Raw genomic sequence first — 16,667 nt, forward strand, 5'->3', positions numbered from 1 at the left:
CTTCCCTTGGACAACATCGGTGGCGTGGAGAGGGGAGACTTGCAGCATGGGCAACTGCCAGTCTTCCATACAACCTTGCCCAGACCTGCGCCCTGGAAACCTTCCAAGGCTCAAATCCATGGTCTCACAAGACTTAACGGATGCCTATTACGTGAAGTTAACTAAAGGGGCTGAATGCCCTGTTCCTATTTATAGAGTATAGAAAATAATTTGCACAGAAACGAGCCCTTTGGCCCTATGTCAAACTATAAATCTGCTTGGTTCCATTGACCTGCACCAGGACCATAGCCCTCCATACCCCTCCCATCCATGCAACTATCCAAATTTTCCTTAAATGTTGTAATCAAACTCAAATCCACCACTTCCGCTGGCATCTCATTCCACATTTTCACTGCCCTCTGAGTGAAGAGGTTTCCCATCATGTTCCCCTTAAACATTTCACCTTTCACCCTTACATCATAACCTCTTGTTCTAGTCTTACCCAACCTTAATGGGAAAAGCTTGCTTACATTTACCCTATCTATACCCCTCATAATTTTGTGTACCTCTATCAAATTCCCCCTCATTCTCCTACACTCTAGGAAATGAAGTCCTAACCTATTCAACGTTTCCTTATAACTTAGGGTGTCAGGTCCTTGCAACACCCTGATAAAATTTCTCTACCCTCTTTCAATTTTATTGACATCTTTCCTGTAGATGGGTGACCAAAACTGAACACAATACTCCATATTAAGCCTCACCCAATGTCTGATACAACTTCAATATAACATCCATTTCTCCAGTACTTAATACTTTGATTTATGAAGGACAATGTTACAAAGGTTTTCTTTATGACCCTATCTACCTGTGACGCCACTTTCAATGAATTGTGGACCTATATTTCCATATCCCTTTGGAGGTGAGGAATCCTGCGGCAAGTAACTCAGCACCTAACTCCCAAAGTCTGTCCAACATCTACAAGGCTCAAGTCAAGAATGTGATGGAATACTCTCCACTTGCCTGAATGAGTAGAGCTTCATTAACACTCAAGATGCTAGTCATGGTACAAGTGATTGCAGCCTGCTTGATAGGCAGTCCATTCACAACATTTCACTCACTCCACCACCAATGTTCAATAGCAGCAGTTGTGTCATCTTCAGGAGCACTACATCAGCTGATCCAGACTCCTTAGACAGCACCTTCCAAACCCCAGACCTCTATCAGCTGGAAGGTCAAGGGTATCAAAAGCTTGGGGAATACCCACCACTCTAACTCACCATTCAGACCTGGAAATACACTCAGTGGCCACTTTATTAAGTACCCCTATACATCTTTCTAAGAGGCCGATCATATGGTAGCAGCTCAATGCATAAAGGCATGCAGACATGGTCTGCTGTTCAGACCAAACATCAGAATCTGCTGATCTGTAATGTTCACGCTGAACAGTCTCTAGAGTTCACAGTGAATGGTGCAAAAAGCAAAATGTATCCAGTGAGTGGCAGCTCTATGGGCAAAAACGCCTTGTTGATGAGAGAGGTCAGAGGAGAATGGCCAGACTGGTTTAAGTAACAGGAAGACGACAGTAACTCAAATAACCACTCGTTACAAGAATGGTGTGCAGAAGAGGATCTCTGAACTCACAACACGTTGAACCTTGAAGAGGATGGGCTACGACAGCAGCAGACCATGAATGTACAAAAATGCAATCAGTGGCCACTTTATTGGGTACCTCCTGTACCTAGTAAAGTGGCCACTGAGTGTATATTGCTGTTCCTTCACCATGCCTGGGACAAAATTGTGGAAATCCCATCGAATTCCTATTCAGAATTGTGGGTATACCCACACCTCAAGCCTGCTGAGATTCAAGTAGGTTAGCAATTGCCAAGTTAAATGCTGGCTCAGCCTGCAAAGTCCATGTCCTTTCAATCATAATAATAAAAAAATCCTGTTCCTATCATCATTACTGGAAAGGATTCAATTAAAATAATAAATTCAAACTTGCATGAAGTACAAAGGGTTCATTTGATGTTGCCATGGCTGTCCTGTAGTGGCAAATTCTGCCATTAATTATCCTAAGAAGAGTCTCACCTAGTCTTTTTTTTTGCACAAATACTGAGAATCTTGTAAGAGACAGCTTAAAACTATGGTGAACGGACAGATGTTTCTTATACATCCTGCTGCTTAGTGACCCTGAAAAGCAGTAACAGGCTCCATTCTTCAAAAATAATTAGCAGCAAACCAACAGATCCCCAGGTGTGTGTAGGAGAATGGAGAGAATAAATGCATTTCATCATGAATTCCTCTGGGACTTTCATTCTCCCTTAAGAAGCATAAAATAAGTTGTGGTAGCCTTATCTTAGATGAAAAAAGACAAGGGGTTTTTCATCAGTATAGTTTTATTACATCTGCCTCTGCAGTTGGAATACATTTTCATTGTTGATCATCGTCTCCTGCATTTATCAAAGTAGTCCTCGTCTGGTCAGGTCATCGTGGATTGCCAATTACAATTAATCAGTTTTAATGTACAGATTATTTCAAGTTGCTGAACAATTGAAAATATTATTTTAGTTTTTTCCTTTATTGTCTGAAAAATCAAAATTTGCATTTGTGTAATGGATTAACAATAGCATGGATTGGTGGGACAGAGCGACCTGTTTCTGTAAACACGAGCACACAAAGATAGAAGCAGGAGTAGGTCGCCTGCCTCCTGAAGCCAGCCCTGCTATTCAGTACGATCTTGCCTAATCTACTCCAGGCTTTAACTCCTCCTGTGCCAAATCATCAGTCCCCAATTGCCATGTATTTCAAAATGTATTTGCTTCCAAAGTACTTCTAATGGTCTCGCCTCCACAATATTTTGTGAAGAGTAATTTCTGTTTTAACTGATTGGTCCCTTATCTTGGAACTAAGTCTTAACTGTTACCTTGTCAAGCCTTTGGATTTTATATGTTTCATTGAGATCACCCCACATTCTTCTAAGGAACAAAGAATACAGACTTTTGTTTAGCTCTTTTGATAAAACAGTCCTCTTATCCCAGGCACATGAGATTCTGCAGATTATGGAAATCCAGAACACACAAAATGCTGGAGGAGCTCAGGTCATCTTTGACCTACATAAGCTGTGATTTGAGCTTCCTTATGGGTTTGTGGATGGCATTAATCTGGTATTTCTTCAGGATCCTGGTAATCCTTCCAGAAACTGTGGAAATATAGGGAAGACAGGTGGTAGCGATGTGCTCCTCTTTGTTGTTGGGTTTCCGGGTTTTTCTGTTGGCCTTTTTAAGGGCCCGACTGATTTCCTTCAACTTGTAGCCATTCTGTAGGAATGCCTCATTTCCTCAGGATAGCTGCTGTTTACAGGATTCCCTGTAATGCAAAGCAGCGTATCGGCCAGACTGGGCACATGGTGGAAACACATCAAGGAGCATGGGTGGTGTATCTGTTTGGGTTACCCGGAGAAATCCGCAGTAGCAGAATATTGCATTTGCAATGGCCATAGGATTGACTTTGACGGCACAAAACTACTGTGCCATGCCAATGGCTTTTGGGACCATCTGATAAAGGAAGCCATTGAAATAAAACTAGAGAATTTTAACAAAGTTCAAGATCCTTCCCTAAGAACTGGAATTCGATTGTAAATGGGGTGGGACAGCAGAAACTTGATTGGATGAAGACTAATCAATCATGAGGGATAGATGACAGGGGTATGTGTACCTCTGGACTAGACATGGCTGGGCATCATCCCTGATGAAGATGGCAGAGCTTGTCATTAAATTGTTGGTTAAAATTGATACCTGTACCCAGATGGAAGCCCAAGAAGAGTTTATTCGTCATACAGGCCTGGAAAGCACTAGGTCCTTTTTCATATGCTTGTTTATAAATTTTTATATAATCACGTGTATGTGTGTAATTGTTCAATTAGTTTTCAGTATATCTGATTCTGCATTGCTCTAGAAGTTTCTCATGAGGAATTCTGCAGATGCTGGAAATTCAAGCAACACACATCAAATTTGCTGGTGGACGCAGCAGGCCAGGCAGCATCTCTAGGAAGAGGGACAGTCAACGTTTCGGGTTTCAGTTAGTCCTGACGAAGAGTCTCGGCCTGAAAGGTCGACTGTACCTCTTCCTAGAGATGCTGCCTGGTCTGCTGCGTTCACCAGCAAATTTGATGTGTGTTTCTGGAAGTTTCTCTGCTGCTTTTGTCACACCACTGAACCTGAATATTTCCCAGATTATTCCTTACCACTGGAATGTTTTGTTATCTCTAGACTGAGCTAGTTTTTAATAGAGGACCTCTACGACTTTGTTGTTTTTCTTTCTTTGATTGTTCTTCATTGCTGTAACATCTACTAATCGGTTGTTACCACTGAGATTTATGCCTCATTCTTGATTTCTGAAGAGCCTCTGGATCACAGTATCACGCAGATTCAATGCCAAGAAGCTAAGAGCTTAAAGAAGACTAGAATTGCAGAGAACTTTATGAAGGGAATTCCGGAGACACGACATGGCTACATCTGACAGTGTGATTTTAAAAAAAAGGAATATGAAGATACCCAGGAATGGCTTCAGTGCTCGGAAGAATACAGAGGTAGCCAAGGGAGAGACATTAGAGGAGAGGACAGCTGGGGTGCCATCACAAGAATGAACACTTTAGAACACAGCCCTTGCTTAATTGAGGGAGGTTGTAGGTCAGTGACCCTGGGTGGATGATTGAATAGCAAGTTAGACTGTTGTGATAGAGCTTTGAGTTCTGAGACCAGCCAGTTTATTGAAATAGTTCAATGTAGATCAGTGACACACATCATCTGTCCCAAGGACATGTCCAGGCTACAGAATGTTCCTATCCAGTATGACAGAGTGAAGGGTGAGCCACCTCTCCTTCCTTATCTCCTTTGTAACATTACCTGGACCACATTCCTGAAACTGACTTCTGATCATCAAGAGGCTGCACAGTGTGACACTTCCCACCATAAATGATCAACCCCGGCCTGCAAACAGCTTTGAAAGCTTATAAAAGTGACTGATGTTCATAAACTTGATGATGATTAAACATTTAATGATATGAAAATCTTAATATAAATAATGTGTACAATTAATACATCATAATCTAATAATATTATACACATTATAATTACTTATTGCTCAGGGTCTGTACAAAATGAGCTGAAAACTATCTGAATTGGTCATCTGCATTGCAGTGGATGGATGGAGTCACATCACAAGTTCTGTGGGCAGATTTCCCAGCAGAACTGGAGTTGTGCTTCCCTGCTGGCTTCCAGAACTGCAGCCAGAATGAAAGCAGAGCAGATCTCTTGGCGAGATCACAACTTCCACATTCGGAATCAGGTTCACTGACATGTGTCATGAAGTTCGTTGTTTTATGACAGCATTTTGGTGTTTCGCTTGAAAGGGGCCTCTGAAGTGATTCTGATTATTACTGTGGTCTTCTTAGCAAGCAAGTTACCCACCATCAATCTGTTGGTAACTGATGTGTGTGACTGTTCCAGCAACAAGTGATCTGAGCTCTGGAGTCAGGTAGTGCTAGGGTGGAAGAGGGAAATGGAATCTAAATGATAACATGAATCAAATCACATCTCTAAATAAAATTTCTTTTTTTTAAAAAAAAAGTGTATGTACACTCAGTGACCACTTTAGGAAGTACACGTGCATTTACTCTTTAATGCAAATATTTAATCAGCCAATCATCTCATCAACTTAATGCATAAAAGCATGCAGATATAGCCAGGAGGTCCAGTTATTCAGACCAAACATCAGAATGGAGAAAAAATGTGATTGACTGACCGTGGAATGATCGTTGGTGGCTAGAGAGGGTGGTTTCAGTATCTTAGAAACTGCTAATCTCCTAGGATTTTCACATACAACAATCTCTAGAGTTTACAGAGAATGGTTGAAAAAAACAAAAAAACATCCGGTGAGCAGCAGTCCTGTGGGCAAAAACACCTTGTTACTGAGAGAGGTCAGACTGCTTGAAGCTGACAGGAAGGTGTTCAGTAGTGGTGTGCAGAAAAGTGTCTCTGAATGCACAACATGTTGAACTTTGAAGTGGATGGACCATAGCAGCAGAAGACCACAAACATACACTCAGTGGCCACTTTAAAAACGGCCACTGAGTGTGTGTGTATGTATATATATATATACAGATTAATAATTCCTAAAATTACCTAAAACATTGGTTCAGACCTTGGAGGAATGGCACATCTCACATTATGCCCCCTTAATTAGACTTTATCTCAAGCCTTCTGTGGAGTCAGGAATAGAGCAAGCTTTTGATCTTATTGTGCTCTTTGATGAGTTCCTGGCTGATCCTATTTAATTTTATATTTCCAACTTTGTCCCATTGATTTAGTTTGTAAAAAAATATCTAATTGCATATATAGAATTAACAGATGACCCAACATCACTTGTTATTCGAGGGCGAAAGTTCTCATCAAACCCTAACTCTCACCAGCTATTTCTCTTGGTTTTTAACTTGATTTATTTCTATTAAATCCATTGGTGGTTTCATATTAAAGTTTATCATTTTCATGTAGTGTATTTGTCCTAATTTCTGTACTGAAGTTAATAGGAACTTAACGTGCAAATGCAGCAACGTGAAGCACAGAAGGGAGATTGAGGACGAGCTGTTGTTTTGTGAGGTTAACTGCAGAGTCCTACAAGTTCATGAATGATGTATCTTAAAATAAAGTCTTCATATCAGCAGCAAAATCTAGGGCAATACTTAAAGATGTGTAAAGTCTGATGAACTCCTACATTCATCAAAATAAGAGTCAACTTTAGTATATCTAAATCAATTGTCTCAATCTGACTAGACATGGTGAACCCCCATTTCAGATAGTTACTGCATTTTGGATCAAGCTTTGTTGCTGCTCTTTGTTGTGGCTTTCATGTATATAAAAAAAGCCTACTACCCAAATAAACTGTATGCACTAATATCAGAAAGTTTATGTGAGTCTTGTAAATGGTCAACTGGAAGCACTGGTGGCTTCTTCCCTAAAAATTCACATTGAAGATGGCAGTTATTATTATCGGGTTCTATTTCCAACCGAATAATTATCATTTAAGTCAGGTGTACTCTGCCAGCACAATCAAATTTGGCTCCCAGTAGTGGGCTGCTGACGATGTTGCAGAATAAATTGAGACAGCTCCCAAGTAATCTGGAGATGCAAACGTTTTAAGGTCCAATGGGGTTTTGAATTATAACTGTATCCCATACAAATCTGGAATTGTCCAAACCACTTTTCTTCTCACCACTTTAATTTTCTCCTCCAGTTTTCCCCTCTACACCATTAAAAGTGCAAAGTCTCATTCCTACACACAATGTTGGAGCCTTCTAAGTATTATATTTTCAAGTTTTTACATTGTCTTATAAATTGTCAGCTTGTGGCCTGTAAATGATCACCAACTGGGTTCCTCCTAGTGTTACTCAGAGAAGGAGCAACGAGTTGACCAATTAAAACTTGTATTTACATAGCACCTTTCATGCTCGGATTCACTTTTTTGAAATCTATTAATTATATAGTAACAAACTGGCATCTAATTTATGAACAGCAGGATTCCACACAGCATGGTAATGACTAAATAAGCTGTTTTAACAATGCAACTTTAAGTACCTTGGGGCAGAACATCACAGAAAATATATTTGTTGTATGTACCTTCTGATTGTGACTATCCACTCTGTAATGTTCATCTGACTTAGCTGTGGTGGCCCTGATTTATTTATCTGATCTGATCAACCATTTTAGTTAGCAACACCACCCCCCCCAAGCCAACTCTTTCTAATTACTTAAGTCTTATTACTGTAAACACATTAAACCACTTTTTATAATGCTGCTTACATCATTGTAAATACATGCTGGCATTTATGTATTTGTGCCCATTTTATTCTATATCTGTGCTAAAAACTTCATTGTTTTTTTTCATTACATGTTGCAGCACAACATCACAGCAAATTTCTAATACATGTACGTGTTATATAGTGAATAAAATTGATTCTTGGTCCTTGAAGCCTTTATACTTTATCCACAATACAGTGTCCTCAGTACTGCTGTGGGAGCATCAGGTGAGAATGTGCTGAAGACACTGGAATAGGACTTGACTCTTAACATAGCTGAGAAATGATTGTCCATTCTTTCCCATTTCCTCTCTGTGGATGTACATGACCTCATTATTGTGGTGGTAAATGGGAATATTGCAAGACATTTCGCATTCACGTATTGCCTTCCATGAAATAGCACTTTATTGGGAATTTCTGGATAACTGTGCTAGCTTTACAGTCGCAAATTGTTGGTGCAAACAAAATCATACTTCAAAGTTCAAAGTAAATATATTAGCAAAGTACGTTTCTGTTACCATATCCTACTCTAAGTTTCTTGATTCTTAATGGTGATGGAGCAGAATGCTTTGCAAAGGCCAGCTCAGTAAGGATAGGAAGGAACATTTGAAAGGAATAAAAAAAAGATTGATGTTACTGAATGCATGCGCCTTGCTCTCCTCGTGGACAACAGTACTTGTGGATGAGGTCAGTTTTTTTGTTCTAAGTTCAAACGTGGCCTGTGTTGCATCAAACTTTACAATTCCTCCCTTGGAGGGTCAGACACCCTGAGCCAATAGGCTGGTCCTGGACTTATTTCCTGGCATAATTTACATATTACTATTTAACTATTTATGGTTTTATTACTATTTAATTATTTATAGTGCAACTGTAATGAAAACCAATTTCCCCCGGGATCAATAAAGTATGACTATGACTATGAAATTTATTATCCAAGTGTATATCACTATATGTCATTTTCTCGCAGGCATTCACAACAGAACAAAGAATACAGTAAAAATCACTGGAAAAACTACGAAGATTGATAAACAACTCGTGCAAAAAAAGACAAACTGCAAATACAAAAAAATAGATAAATAGTACTGAGGGTATGAGTAGTAGAGTCCTTAAAAGTGGGTCCATAGGTGATGGAATCAGTTCAGTAGTCACTTGTAGTCAGTCAAAATGGGGAGTTACATATGCTGCTTGATAATTTATGTTTCGCGTTTGACCCCTTGCATAGGCAAACATACTAGACGAACAGAAGCTCCTTTGTTTCTTCTGTAAGGATCTCTTTATTTTCCTTGTTCTTACAACACTGCCCTACAGCATATAATGAATAGTGTTTGAAATGACTGTTGACATTTATGTCTCCCGTGTTTGTAGTCCAGAGGCTTTACGGGAATGCAATGCTCATGTCTTAATTTAGTGGCACAACTGCAGACCAAAAAGAGTCTTCAGGGCATTAGCATCACACAGAACAAGGGTGAGGTGTGCAATTTGTGTTATTTTAGCTTCACTTTATTAAGCATAAAACAATAGCTGGTTTTATTCCCCTCGTGGGCATGTGACATTCAGTCCTGTGATGGATTTTATCTGTTCAGCCTCTGAAAGAAAAAACAAACAGGTCAAATACTTAAATAATTTTGTGGCTTTAAGCATCTTTGTTGGAGAATACTTGCATTCAAATCTTCCCAGTTCATGTAAGGGAGCCACATTGAAGGAAATCACAATTTCTGACTGTACATACATGTATACAAAACAATCTTAGTGTTTGGGTAATATCCTCTCACGTTTACCCTTTTTATTGCATGTACATTGTGATGGAGAAGCAACATAAAGATTTTTACTCCCTTGGATGTAAGAAATAAATATAAACACAAATACAGTAACACTGTCAGAGGATAAAAATTGAATTGTTAACTGAACCTTTACATAGCTGCTGTGTAGTTAAGTTTTAACAATGTAATTTGCTTTGATCTGCTAAATGACATTGGCAGAGATACCTATCAATACCTATACATTGATAATCAATGGTAGCTGCCAGGTGTTAGAAATCCTTGCAGTGTTTGTATTTGATACAAATAAGAAATATCAACAAATTTTCCAACATTTCCAAGATTATTTTCTCACTTCACCACTTTGGATTACATTTCATTTTTGGAAAATAAATAGAAATTCTGTTAAATCACATAATAAACTTAAGTTCTCAACAACTGTTTGAGAAAACTGATCTGGATGGCACTTTATTTCAAGTAAATAGACAAAATTTATCATGAATGAGGAAAGAGTGAATAACAAGATGTTGATAATAGCTGCTCAGACTGGGACCGTTCGTTCATTGTTCAGCATCCATGTGAGTCACTATATTCAAATCACTGGAATAACGGAAATCTCATACTGTTGTTATTCTACTTATCAGCCATCTCCACAAGATTAAACCTGCTAGTTGTTATGGGCTGAATGGCCTAATTCTGTTCCTATGTCTTATGGTTGGATTTCAGTTAAAAGGTAGAATGTGTTTGAATGATCTTGTCGGGAATACGTATGTTTTTTTTTATTGCTGCTTGTGATTGCCACATTTACAAAGCCATTATGCAATACTTAAATGCTTATTATTGCTATGCACTACTCCGGGAACTGGATGAGCCAAGTTTTCTCAATGTCTCTCTTTTTTCTCCTCTACAGATTATGGATTTAGTCAAGGGAATGCATTACCAGCTGGCCTGTCAGAAATACTTTGAGCTAACCCACAATGTAAGGACATGTTTAATTTCAACTGCAGAGTAATGAGAATGACTTTGTCAGCTTTGGGAAGTGACTGCAACTGGTGCATGAAAGTTAGAGTCTCAGAAGACGACTCACATCTGTCATTAGCTGCCATCATTTGTTAATTTTTTATGGTTTTATTACTGAGGCACAATACATTGCATTTGTATTTTGCAGCAGTCTTTTGTAGTTTGCAGTAGCCTACATTTCTTGAGTGGGAAAAGGGAAAAAATATGAATATGTAAAACCTGATTCATTAAATAGGCCAGTGTTTCCTTTCAGTGAGTTAAAACCAGTTATTGCACTGTATATTGTCAGCTGAGATCACATTTTATCTTAATAGATAATTAAATCACATGAGTCTTTTTGTTGGACCATTTATCAAAATGACAAGTGTTTTATCAAGGCATTTTATGGAATATTATCTCCTATTTCATCTTGAGCTGAATGTTAAAAACACGAATGTAACAATCCAAGATACTGTCAGAGAAAAAAGTTACGACAAAGAATCATACATGAATCAAAACTTGCAGACAGTCAAGATGCTTGTTTAATATTTGACATGATGCTTTGCCACGCAAGGATTCCAAATATTCACTTGTGAATTATTTGTCAAATTTATTATTGTAATTTTTCGTCTTCAGCCATTCAGAAGACTACTTTACAGTAAGGTAAAGAAGAATGTTAAAATGCACCCAAGGAAATAAAAGCATAATATACATTTAAATTACAGCTCCAGTGGAATAAAACATCATGAGCCAATATGAATGGAATCAAACAAAATATAGCCACAAACTGTGGAACTGATTTAGAATAGGCAATCAGCACATTTGAAGTTCAAAGTAAATTTATCATCAAAGTATATGTATGTCACCATATACTAACCTGAGATTCATTGTCTTGTGGGCATTCACAGTAAATAATAAGAAACACATTAAAATCAATGAAAAAAAACTACACACAGCAAAGGCGGACAAATAACCCATGTGCAAAAGACATCAAGTTGTGAAAATATAAAAAAGAGAAAATAATAATAAATAATATTGAGTACATGAGTTGTAGAGTCCTTCAAAGTGAGCCATGGAGTTAGAAGTAGGATTTATGATATGTCTTTAAAGAAAATAACTTACTTCAAAATGCTAGATAATTTTGTTTGTAAAACTGCTACACGCCAAATAATTTTGTTCACTCTTTTATTCCAGAAATTGCTCCCTCCTCTTCATTCAGTATATTTAACCAATATTGTTTATGATGTGTAGTGATAGGTGGAAACAAATCACATTTGTATATGAGAGAAAGAATCCAGAATGCCAAAAAGGCTGTGCTTTGAATAGAGTCATAGAGTGACAGTTTAAATCAGAACTGAACAAGTAGCATATCTAGAGTTTAAGTTTCCCCACCCCTTCGGCCTGAGTCTCATATACTCTATGACTTTATTCAAAGAAGAGTCTTTTGAGTATTCTGGATTCTTTCACAGGTGAACACAACTAAAATAGACTGAAATCGTTCATTTATTCTTTAATTTGCTGCCTGTGGGATCTTTGACACAAATATTTAATCTCACAACAATGTCCCTCCACTCCACTTCAATAGTAACTTGCTAGTAAAGCATTTCCAAGATTCCTCGAAGATTCTTTGCATTGTTACATAAATGATTTGCTTTATTGGAAATTGCTGTTGTTGTTTCTGACATTTTAAACTGCAAGGTAAATCTACCTTGTTTAAATTCAAAGTCAATTTATTATCTAAGTTTGCATATGTCACCATCTCCACCCTGAGATTCATTTTCTTATGGGCATTCACAGTAGATATATACAGAAACACAGTAGAATTAATTAAAAGCCACACACAAAGACAGGCAAACAACCAATGTACAAAATAAGACAAACTGTGCAAATACAAAAAAAAACGAATACTAACGATAAGTAAATTAGTAATAAATAATATTGAAAACATTTGTTGTAGAGTCCTTGAAAGTAAGTACATAGGTTGTGGAATCAGTTTAGTGTTGAGGTGAATGATGTTATCCACTCTGGTTCAGAAGCCTGATGGTTGAAGGGCAATAGCTGTTCCTGAATCTGGTAGTGTGGGACTTCAAGGCTCATGTTTTTTAAGTATACTATTTCAACTGGAAGATTGATCACTATCCTGTAACTATTTGGTGTAGCTGATCTATGAAAAGCAAGTTTGATTGTTCCCTCAGTTGTGACTTGTCGAATGTTAGTAAATTTTAATATTTAAAATTTTAATATACTAGAACCATAGAGCACTACAGCACAGAAAACAAGCCATTCGGCCCTTCTAGTCTGTGCTGAAACATTATTCTGCTAGTCCCATTGACTTGCATCCAGTCCATAACCCTCTAGACCTCTCCCATTCATGTACCTATCCAATTTATTCTTAAAACTTAAGAGTGAGCCTGCATTTACAATGTCAGATGGCAGCTCGTTCCACACTCCCACCACTCTCTGAGTGAAGAAGTTCCCGCTAATGTTCCCCTGAAACCTTTCCCCTTTCACCCTAAAGCCATGTCCTCTCGTATTTCTCTCCTAATCTAAGTAGAAAGTGCCTATTTGCATTTACTCTGTCTATACCCCTCATAATTTTGTAAACCTCTATCAAATCTTCCCTCATTCTTCTATGCTCCAAGGAATAAAGCCCTAACCTGTTCAATCTTTCCCTGTAACTCAACTCCTGAAGACCCAGCAACATCCTAGTAAGTCTTCTCTGCACTCTTTCAATCTTACTGATATCCTTCCTATAGTTAGGTGACCAGAACTGTACACAATACTCCAAATTTGGCCTCACCAATGTCTTATACAACCTCCCCATAACATCCCAACTCCTATACTTTGATTTATTAATGCTAGGATGCCAAAAGCCTTCTTTACAACCCTGTCTACCTGTGATGCCACTTTCAGGGAATTATGTATCCGAACTCCCAAATCTCTTTGTTCCTCCGCACTTAGTGCCCTACTATTTACTGTGTATGTCCTACCTTGATTTGTCCTTCCAAAATGCAACACCTCACACTTGTCTGCATTAAATTCCATCTGCCATTTTCTGGCCCATTTTTCCAGTTGGTCCAGATCCCTCTGCAAGCTTTAATGGCCTTCCTCACTGTCCACAGCACCTCCAATCTTAGTGTCATCAGCAAACTTGCTGATCCAATTTACCACATTATTATCTAGATCATTGACATAGACAACAAACAACAATGGTCCCAGCACAGATCCTTGAGGCACACCACTAGTCACAGGCCTCAAGTCTGATAAGCAATCGTCCACTACCACTCTGTCTTCTCCCACACAGCCAATTTCGAATCCAGTTTACAACCTCTCCATGGATACCAAGTGTCTGAACCTTCTGAACTAACCTCCCATGTGGAACCTTGTCAAAGGCCTTACTAAAGTCCATGTAGACAACATCCACAGCCTTTCCTTCGTCTACTTTCTTGGTAACCTCCTTCGAAAAACTACAAAATTCGTTAAACACGACCTACCACGCACAAAGCCATGACTATCCTTAATCAGCCTTAATTATACTGAGTAGAAGACTAAAGAAATTTTAGCTTGTTAAAACCATTTTCCATAATTTCATAAAATTATATTGCATTCAACATAATCAGAACCAGTAAATCTCCTTTTGTAATTTTGACAGAGGCTCCAATAGAGGAGCAGACTTGATGGGCTGAATAACCTATTTCTGCTTCTATGTCTTATGATCTAATAGGTTTGTTTTCTTCATTGGTCTTTAAAATAACATTTTAAAATTGAGTTTTCTTCTTCCTTTACTAGAAATATTAAACTTTCAGCATAGAAGTTGTTTATAATCTTTATACAACCAGCTTCCTTTGAGGCTTGTACTGTACTTCAATTTGTTTTAAACTGTTACGTACAATCTAACTTATTTTTGTTTCTATCCACTTTGTAGATTGATGAAGTGGGGTTTTCTCTGAGTCATCCAAATCAGTATTTCATTGAGAGTCAGAAGCTTCTGAGCAGCAGCCGAGATGTAAAGAAGGAGTCCAGCCAGCCAGAAAGCACCCAGCGTAGCCAGGGCAGCCACTCTCAAAGAGAGGTGAGCTCCAGGGCCCCCAAAACCACGAGCAAGACTGAGTCGACTGATATAGAGGGTATAAATATCGAAGAACTTCTCAGTGAAGAGTACATGGAATAATTGTTTATGAGACGGTTACCTAAGGAAATACACTGTTTTCAAACATTTTCTAAAGTGAATAGTTCACATGCTTTTCCAATTTTCTTACATAAATGAGCAAGTAAACTTAAAATAAAATGAATTCTGTCCAGAATAACTAAAAAGTAATAACTTTGAAGTCCAGCAAAAAGAAATCAACATGCTGGCCTATCATTGTTACTTGTATCAGGTTCCTGGAAAGAAAAACTAAATGATGGATTTTGTCAATGGAGCATCATGAAAGTCAGACTAAAAAGATTTCATCTGAACTTATTCAAAATGTAATGTAAGAAATGTGTTATTATGTTGGTAACACCTTATTAAGGCTGTGTCACATCAGAGCCAAAACCTTCACGAGGCAATGGCTTTTCAGTATTCGTTAAAAGGAGTCAGTTTTATTTCCCAGTAGCTATGTGAGCACTTTGATGTTGTACACCTGGGATCTTTTCGCTTTAACAAATCTACATTTTTGCATTCTTAATTGTAAAACAGGACTTGCAAATCCATTATCATTAGCAATTCTACAGTTCATTGCATTGTAATGTGAAATGCTGTTTCTCATTGGCCATTAAATGTCAAGTATATTGAACGTGCTACTGTCGTACTTAGAGATTTATAATAGAGAGGGACATCGAGGTCTATTTGTTTTGTTGTTCAGATTTCATAATGTGGAATAAGCAACGCAAAATAAGTTATTACAGTGCTGGATTTTCATTAAAGCTTAACTCATACTCCCCACCAGCTTTGAAGTACATCACATGTATCACCTTATCTCCCATTTCATCTAGAGAAGAATGTTAACTTTGGCTTCTTAGTACATTTGACTGGGGCCTGTGTGCAACATGAGCTTGCTGTTTCACTTTGCCCGCCATTATGACAAAGCATTAGTGGTATTCTGTATAGGAGAGATTATCACAATTGTGCCTGTTCAAAATTCAGATTGTTTGCTGTCATTTCCAGTACACAAGTGTAAAGGAGAACAAACTAACTGTTACTCCAGATCTTATGAGCACAAAAAAACACAATATGATGAAGAAAGAACGTATTAATTTAAAAAGAAACACAATAAATATAAATATTTAAGTTAGCTTTTTATCACAGATTGATTGTATGTCCATAAAGTGACATAAGGGACATGAGTGTCTGTACATAAGGTGGTTCTGACAGTAAATGATAAAGTAGAGGTAGGTTGGGTTAGTGGGTGGAGGTGTTGATCAGCCTTACTACTTGGTGAACATAACTTTTTGAGTCTGCTGGTCCTAGCGTGGATGTTACATAGCCTCCTACCTGGTGGGAGTGAGACAAGCAGTCCATGAGCAGGGTGGCTGGAATCCTGACCGTTTTCTAGCAGCTTTCTGTATATGCTTGTATCCTTGATGGCCAGTGCTGTGTTGACCAGTTTAGACTACCTGTTGTAGAGCCTTCCTGTCTGCCACAGTGCAGTTTCTGTACTATGCAGTGATGCAGCATGTTTGTGGCAAATAGATCTGGGCTGATCTTGTGATCGAGTAAATCTAGTGGACAGTGTTTTATTTTTTTGAAGACTGCCACCAATGGAATGATCTCTGGAGTTTATTTTGTGATCCAATGAAGGATGTACAGTATTCTCCATGGAATAACTAGACCTTTGTGTGAAAAGTTGCAGTGGGCTTTCCAACTTCAGTATGAAGTTAAGCACCTACTGTGGCACCTGACAGGTTGACACAATCTCTCATGCACCATTTCCTGAGCTTTCTTCAAGATCAGCTCAAAGAATACCAGATGACAAATTATTAAGCATCTCTAATAGGCCCAGAATCTCCTGGCAAGTGCCCTTAACGGCTACAGTTGAGTATTATATACAGTATTTATAGAAAACCTATTAAACTGCTGACAAGACATCAAAATGTGG

At 38.2% G+C, this 16,667-nt stretch overlaps 1 protein-coding gene across 2 annotated transcripts in view; it reads left to right on the forward strand.

Moving 5' to 3' along the window:
- prim2 (DNA primase subunit 2) overlaps positions 1 to 15,724 on the forward strand; it is a 293,057-nt gene extending 277,333 nt beyond the window's left edge. Inside the window, exons 11-12 of one of the 2 annotated variants that reach the window (XM_063071792.1) lie at positions 10,499 to 10,567; positions 14,513 to 15,724. In XM_063071792.1, coding sequence (XP_062927862.1) covers positions 10,499 to 10,567; positions 14,513 to 14,758 — 315 coding nt within the window. In that variant the 3' untranslated portion in view covers positions 14,759 to 15,724. The remainder of the gene's footprint in view (positions 1 to 10,498; positions 10,568 to 14,512) is intronic. The other variant, XM_063071782.1, reaches the window with a different exon arrangement.
- The last annotated feature ends 943 nt before the right edge of the window (positions 15,725 to 16,667 follow it).

Source organism: Mobula hypostoma, chromosome 2 (genome assembly GCF_963921235.1).
Source record: "Mobula hypostoma chromosome 2, sMobHyp1.1, whole genome shotgun sequence".
Taxonomy (NCBI): domain Eukaryota; kingdom Metazoa; phylum Chordata; class Chondrichthyes; order Myliobatiformes; family Myliobatidae; genus Mobula; species Mobula hypostoma.